Here is a 7534-nt window from a genome sequence, read left to right on the forward strand (position 1 = left end):
CCACACACTAATCCTGTCATTGTTTCAGAAAACAATTCATACAACCCAAAAGGTTTCATGTGTTCCATTGCACTCATTGAGTATGTTTCAAAATTTGGGACTTGAAGTAGTTAAGTTAAACTGATATAAATCTAGTCCATCGTTTTAATCTAATGTAATGTTTACTTTGGCAAAGGTTGAAACCTGACAATTCTTTTATATCTAAGCTGGAAAGCCCAAGTATTCCAACTGGGTTTCTAACTGAGCTCATGACCTGCTAGGTTGGGAAAGATAGAATTATGATGTGTTTTGTTATCTAGACTTCAACAAAGAAAAACCTTCAAGTGCCAGGCAGTACTTCAGACATCTGATGACTTCTACTTCTACCAGGAACCTCTAGAACCCCCTACTGCTGCAGTTACTCAACAACGCCCCCTTTCAGCTCAAAGAAGCTAGAGCGGTCATCGTCCCTTTAGCCCTGTTCACTCCTCTGGGAATGTGTCTACATTGACCATTCAGGAGTAATGAAGAATCAAGTACAAGAAGGTCTGGCTAAGAGAAAATGAACTCAAGCCACCTTCTCAAAAGTACTCTTAATAACCCTTCCCTCCATTCCCATCCACTGAAACATAAATTTTTTTTTTAATCAAACCATTAATCAGTTTCTTTTACAGGACTAGAAGCATCCCTCCATCTCCCATTCCTCCCACGAGGCTGCAACCACTGCCAAGAGAAAACAGCTCCAAGAAGCCACAGAGAACAATGCCCCTCTTCCTTTATATATAACAAAAGGCAGGAATGTAAGGAGTTATTCGAATATCCCACCCTGAACCCAGCGCCATTTCCTTCTTCCTCACAGCTCATGAAATTTGCGCCAGTCCAGTCCATCCACCAATCAGATGTAACCCTGTGTTTCACCTGATTATACCACCCCCAATCTTCCAGCCTCTTCCCCAACCCTGCCCACTCACCAATCATCCCTAGGCATTCACCTGCAGGCACCAATCCCCTGGGGCCTGCCCACAATCCCTCCCAATCCCTGCCCCTCACATCTTACAGACAAAAAGGCCCCCAGGTGTGGCTTTCTCTTCTCTCTTCTCCTTTCAGCTTCCCTTCCCCTCTTCCCTGCTATGCCCCTCCCCACCCCCGTTCCTGCCCCACTGGAATAAACCTCCTAAGATAAAAAAAAAAAAAAAGAAAGAAAGAAAAAAGAGAGAGAGATGCCCTTAGGACAATGGCTGTACCATCAATTACCACTTACAAAGCATGCTGCTGTTGCAAGAGTCAGATGTGCGTGAAGAGCACACTACCAGGTCTTCATGCAAGTTTACAGAAAACACTCTACTTTTCCAAAATCAACATTAGACTACCGGTGTCTTCTTAAAGATGTATTTATTTTTATTAGAAAGAGACAAGGAGACAGAGAAAGATATTCCATCTGCTTGTTCACTCCCCAAGTAGCTGTAATGGCTGGAACTGAGCCAATCCAAAGCCAGGAGCCAGAAGCTTGTTCTGAATCTCCCACATGGGTGCAGGGCCTCAAGGCTTTCCCAGGACATAAACAGGGAGCTGGATGGGAAGTGGAGCAGCTGGGACATAATCTGGTACATGTGGGATGCCAACACTTGTAGGCAGAAAATTAGCCAATTGAGCTATTGTGCCAGCCCTTCCCTGTCTTTTTTAAAATGTATTTACTCGGAAGGCAGAGAATCAGAGACAGAGAGACAGATAAAAGAGCAACAGAGAAAGGGGAGTAGAGATTTTTCATCTGTTGGTTCACTCCACCAAAGGGCTGCAAAAGCCAGGCTGGACCAGGCCAAAGTCAGGAGCCAAGACCTCCAGCCCGGTCTCCCACGTGAGGCCCAGGGATCCACCCACCTGCTGCTCTTCCAGGCTTGCTAACAGGGAGCTGGACCTGAAGCAGAGCAGCGGGGACTCAAACCAGGGATCCAATCTGGGATGGCACTGTTGCAATGGGTAGCTTAATATGCTGTGCCACAATGCTGGCATCCAGACTAAGCTTTTAGGCAAACATCCTAATTTATTCTTTTTTTTTTTTTTTTTTTTAATAATACACAGAGGAGGAGACAGAGAGGAAGATCTTCCCTCCGATGATTCACTCCCCAACTGAGCCGCAACGGGCCGGTGCGCGCCAATCCGAAGCCGGGAGCCAGAAACCTCTTCCGGGTCTCCTACACGGGTGCAGTGTCCTAATGCATTGGGCCGTCCTCAACTGCCTTCCCAGTCCACAAGCAGGGAGCTGGATGGGAAGCGGAGCTGCCGGGATTAGAACCGGCACCCATATGGGATCCCGGGGCTTTCTAGGCGAGGACTTTAGCCGCTAGGCCACGCCACCGGGCCCAACATCCTAATTTATTCAAATGTAACATACACATAAGGAAGTTAGCTGATGTATTTATGTGTATGTTGTTTTCAAAATGATGACATTATTGCATTGAAACCTACATTTTAGTAAATGTTGGTGAAAATACATGTGTTTGCATAATATCCCATTTCACATCTCAGCAAGGAAGGCCCGGGAAGCCTTTTGACGCGTGTGTCCAAGTTCGCCTCCTCCACAAGGCTCCACTGTAACAGTTTTTCTCTTCCCTCTGGTACAGTTGTTCTTGGGTCATGGTCGTGGCTTCCGTCCCTCTCAGGAAATGGTGGATGTCAGCTGTCCCAGACGCAGGACATTTGAGGAACACATTAGGGTTAGTTTCACTGTTATGGGTTGTACCACGTTCCCAGGCAGCAGGAATTTCTTGTCCCCAAACAAAGCCTCAGGAAATCTCGATGATACCGAGAATCTAGGAGTCACATTCTCTATTCAAACCAGTAGGAACAGCTCGGTTAAAAAAAAAAAATCTCTCAAAATGATTGAGGGAAAAACACTTGGAAATTAAGCAGGTTTTTCCTTTAACATCTAGATCAGAGAAGGAATAAGTTAAAAAAAAAAATATTTTACTACAAAATTGAAGAACACAGCTAGAGCTGCAATCCAGGAAGTTTTTTTTTTTTTAAAGATTTATTTTTATTACAAAGTCAGATATACAGAGAGGAGGAGAGGAGGAGAGGAAGATCTTCCGTCCGATGTTTCACTCCCCAAGTGAGCCGCAGCGGGCCGGTGCGCGCCGATCCGATGCCGGGTCTCCCACGCGGGTGCAGGGTCCCAAATCTTTGGGCCATCCTCAACTGCTTTCCCAGGCCACAAGCAGGGAGCTGGATGGGAAGTGGAGCTGCTGGGATTAGAACCAGCGCCCACACGGGATCCTGGGGCTTTCAAGGCGAGGACCTCAGCTGCTAGGTCACGCCGCCGGGCCCAATCCAGGAAGATTTTTACAGTCAACCAATTGTTTTATTATTAAGATAAAATTTTAAGAAAAAAAACCTTTAAGATGTGGAAAAATGAAGATAGCAGTTGTCAATGAGATAAAAAATAAAAGTATAAATGTATGGGAAGTCAAGTCTGAGCCTTTGGAAAATCAATTAAAGACTTCCATAATCTTATTTATTTATTTATTTAGGAAAAAAAGAAAGAAAGCAAAAAACAATTATTAGAAATGATAAGTAGAAATCTAGACTTCTGGACCCGGTGCGATAACGTAGTGGTTAAAGGTCCTCACCTTGCACGCGCTGGGAACTCATATGGGCGCCGGTTCTAATCCCAGCAGCCCCGCTTCCCATCCAGCTCCCTGCTTGTGGCCTGGGAAAGCTGCTGAGGACGGCCCAAAGCCTTGGGACCCTGCACCTGTGTGGGAGACGCGGAAGAAGTTCCTGGCTCCTGGCTTTGGATCGGCTCAGCTCCGGCCATTGCACTCACTTGGGGAGTGAATCATCGGATGGAAAATCTTCCTCTCTCTCCTCCTCTCTGCATATCCGCTTTTCCAATAAAAATAAATAAATCCTTTAAAAAAAGAAATTTAGACTTCTCTGTGTCCTGGTATAGCCAACTTTATCGTCTAGAGGATAAAGGGGTAATTTGTAGGCCTGTGTATAGGACGTCACAGCGCGCGCCGGAAGTGGCTGGGTGGCGGCTGGCCGGCGCGCTCCTGGTTTCCGGCGGCCAGTCGTGGCTGATGCAGGAGGTGAGATGTGGCCTCAAGGCCGGTGCGACTATGAGAGACCCCCAAGGGGACGCGTGCCTCGGCGCAGCCACCCTGCTGATGGCTGCCACGGAGTGGTTAATGCTGTGCCAAAGAAGCCCCCACTGCTGGACAGACCGGGTGGAGGAAGCTACAGCAGGCACTACAGTCATGCTGATTACCGGGAGTGCCACGAGGACCGCCGTTTCTCTGATGGAAGAAGTGGTCCGCCTCACAGAGGAGGTGACTCTCCCTGTCGGTGGCCTGGATGGGGGCTTTCTGCCAGCCGACAGCCTCAGCACGGGGAGAGGCGAACCGCGAAGCCCTTACTCCCTCTCCCCCCGCGGCCCCTGCGATGGCAAACTCCCTCCTTCACGAGGGACATGAGAGATGGCTTCAGAAGAACAAGTGTCCACTCTTCCAGCGACGGGAGAGACCGGTGTCCGCGTGAAAGAGGCGCTCCTTTGCTCCCCGGCTGTTCCATGGGCCGCAAGGACTGTCCTTGCAGCGGGTCCTGCTCCAGCGTCGGCAGCAGGAGCTACTCTGCGGAAAGAAGCAAAACTTACTCACTGCACCAGCATCAAAGTCAAGAGAGACCTGTCCAGTCTTTGCAAACATCTCGGGATACTTCGCCTGCAGCGGTTCCTTCATCAAAGGCGGAAGCCACCACACCTTTGCTCATCGAGCAGCCCGAGGCACCTGAATCCAGTGCGCCCCAAGGCGTGGAATTCTTTGAAGACAGCCAGCTCAGCACTCGTTCTAAAGCTATAGCAACGAAAACCAGAGAGATTGAGGAGGTTTACCGGCAAGACTGTGAAACGTTCGGGCTGGTTGTGAAGATGCTGGTGGAGAAGGACCCTTCCTTGGCCAAGTCCATCCAGCCTGCCCTGAGGCAGAACTTACAGGAACTGGCCGAGCACTGCGTGGGGGAGCTCCAACGCTTCATCGCCCAGTATGACACTGCCAGTCCTGGGCTCGGAGAGCCACCTCAGGAGGTTCCTCGCTCAGCAGAGAAGTGTTTCTAGAGGCCCTGAACCCTGGGCTGTGTAAATCCCTCAGAGATGGACGTTTTGCAGTGAAGAGACGTCCTTTGTGGTAGGTGACCACCTTTCCATGTCAAATAATGCTCCTTCAGCAGCTCTGTCGTGGAGAACCGTCTCCCCCTGCGACAGTGGCCGTGGGACAGCTGATGGCTCCCGCTCTGAGAGTCAGCCCCAGAGAGCCGCGCGCTGGCCTGCCCCGTGTGTCCTTCCTGCGCGAGTTTCTGTTTGGCACCATGTTTGTGATGCCCAGGGCCCAGGCATTCCATTTCATCTATGTTGGAGTGTAGCGTCCTGGTACGTGGGACACGTGGGGGTCCCAGTGGACAAGACAGAGCAGTCAGTAGGCCCCCTCAGGGGATGGCCTCAGGTTTAAAGTTGGGAGTTCCTGAACATTAAATATGTTTGAAATATCCAGAAGTCTACTTTTAATTTTTCTATATAGGCCATCTTTCCCACTTGAGAAAATGGCTGATAAAATGCCCACAGTTACAGCGTGTGCAGGTTACCCAGGGTTCCTGGGCTGTGCCAGGGCAGGCGGGTGTTCTCAGCAGTGCCCTCCAGGTGCTGCAGGGCCACTGGGCCTCCTGGGGCACTGGCTGCAGCCCAGGGGCACCCCGATGGAGAGTGAGGCGGTCCCAGGACCTGGGCTGCCTCCTCACTGGGCCTTCTCCAGCCTCCTGTTTCCCACTGCCTTCTCCGACATGGCCAGTTTTTTGATAACGTTTGTTGAAAGTATTGAAGGAGCAACCCCAGAGTGAATGTAACGTGAATAATGTGACCTGTCTATGACGGGTGCCTCCACATGCATGGTACCCAATTGATCAGTTTCAAGCCTGGTTGAGGGCAACAGTGAACACTGCTCCGTGGGCTGCTAGGGCCCTTCGCTGTCACCGTCCGAATGCTGTGCTCACCTAACTGGCGTGAAGGCACCGCTGGTACTGTGCCCTGATGTCACATGCTTTGTCATGTGTATTATAAAGGCCAAGAACTATTGGCCCAGCATCCATGTGCTGCCACCCACGGCCCTGGGTCTCTGGTGCAGCCCTGTTCTGGTAGTTCAGGTATCACAACTTCACAAGTAAACGTGAGAACGCAAGCCTAACAGAGGGTTCCCTCGGCTAGAGAGTCTCCGTAACACACGCGTGGGGCGTGGGAATACGGGGCCAGCAATCCTCCCCCCTCGGCTTCACTTCCACGCCTACTCTCTCTAGCATGGCCACAGTAGCCTGCTCTGCACCTAGTCCTGTGGTCTTTGCAGTGTTAAATCCCTTGGGGTTTGGAACCACCTTTCCAGTCTAATTGTCGGATAGCACAATTCAGTATGTACCAGGGAATGTACTTGGCGGGATATTTGCTTTTACCCTGTCGTTTTTAGTAGGCCCAGGGACAAAAATTGTTACTTGACTCTGAAGCCTTCAGTGATCAACAGGAAAACCCCATTCTGTAAGATGTTTTGTTCAGTTTAAAATTGCAAATAAAGCAGCTACGTTTAAGTAAAAAACAAACAAACAAAAAACAACAAAAACAACAACTGTATATTCCCGAAGTTGACCCAGCAATGGGCTGGAGGAGCTCTAAGCTGAGCGGGGAGCGCAGAGGGCTGGGACAGCCACCCTTGCTGGGCTCTGGCTGGAAGCCGCATGTCACTGCACGTGGCCGCAGGGCGCAGGCTCAGGGCGCAGAGAAGCCGCGAGCCAAGGTGGCACATCTGTAGGAGGAGGCCAGGGTAGCTGCAGCTGCTTTGAAATGTGAGTCTGAGAAGCACTGAGGTTTTCTCATGGGAAGTCCTCCCATCCAGCAACACTGTGCAACTTGTAAATGACACCCTAATCTTCCATAAGATCTAAAGGTCTCCTTGTAAACACTTCTCTTGTTCAATGTAGTCTCTCTTTGTTTTCTTGCTTTGTATCAACGTGGTGCATGGATTGCCTCCCACGTCTGTTCCTAGTAATTTTTTTTTTTTTGTGAGCATTGAGAAACATTATTTATTATGGTATGTTTATCTAGAATCTAAGAACTTTATCAAAATGTCTTTAAATTTCGGTAGTTTTAGTAGATCCCTATGTCTCCACAAAAATCAGCTCAAAGTGCTGATTAAAGACTTCCAGTGAAGACTTAGTGTGAGTTCACTGGAAGAAAACGCACAGGAGAAATGCTTCCGGCAGCGGGGCCTTGGGTGAAACTCTAAACGTGCAGGTGGAAAACAGCCAACGGGAGCATCTCTGCTCAGGGCAAGGAGAGCATCTGGAGTGGGAGGAACTACGTGCCAACTGTCCCTCTGACAAAGCGGTTAGAGCCAGAATACAGAAGCAGCTAAGGAGTCCTAGAGTTAAAAAACAAAACAAGCAAACAAAACACTTCCCCATCTGTTTCAATTAAAAATGGACAAAATGGGCCCGGCGGCGTGGCCTAGCAGCTAAAGTCCTC

At 49.5% G+C, this 7534-nt stretch overlaps 1 protein-coding gene across 2 annotated transcripts; it reads left to right on the top strand.

Moving 5' to 3' along the window:
• Positions 1 to 4072: 4072 nt before the first annotated feature.
• Positions 4073 to 5299, top strand: LOC101525061 (periphilin-1-like). Of its 2 annotated transcripts, XM_058674423.1 has the most exons (3): positions 4073 to 4148; positions 4308 to 4374; positions 4444 to 5299. In XM_058674423.1, exons 1-3 carry the CDS (start codon positions 4073 to 4075, stop codon positions 5087 to 5089), a joined length of 789 nt encoding a protein of 262 aa, XP_058530406.1. In that variant the 3' UTR covers positions 5090 to 5299. The 2 variants fall into 2 exon arrangements, with proteins under 2 accessions (XP_058530406.1, XP_004595162.2); XM_004595105.2 differs by having other exon boundaries at positions 4073 to 4374.
• Positions 5300 to 7534: the final 2235 nt, after the last annotated feature.

Source organism: Ochotona princeps, chromosome 16, assembly GCF_030435755.1.
Source record: "Ochotona princeps isolate mOchPri1 chromosome 16, mOchPri1.hap1, whole genome shotgun sequence".
Lineage (NCBI taxonomy): Eukaryota > Metazoa > Chordata > Mammalia > Lagomorpha > Ochotonidae > Ochotona > Ochotona princeps.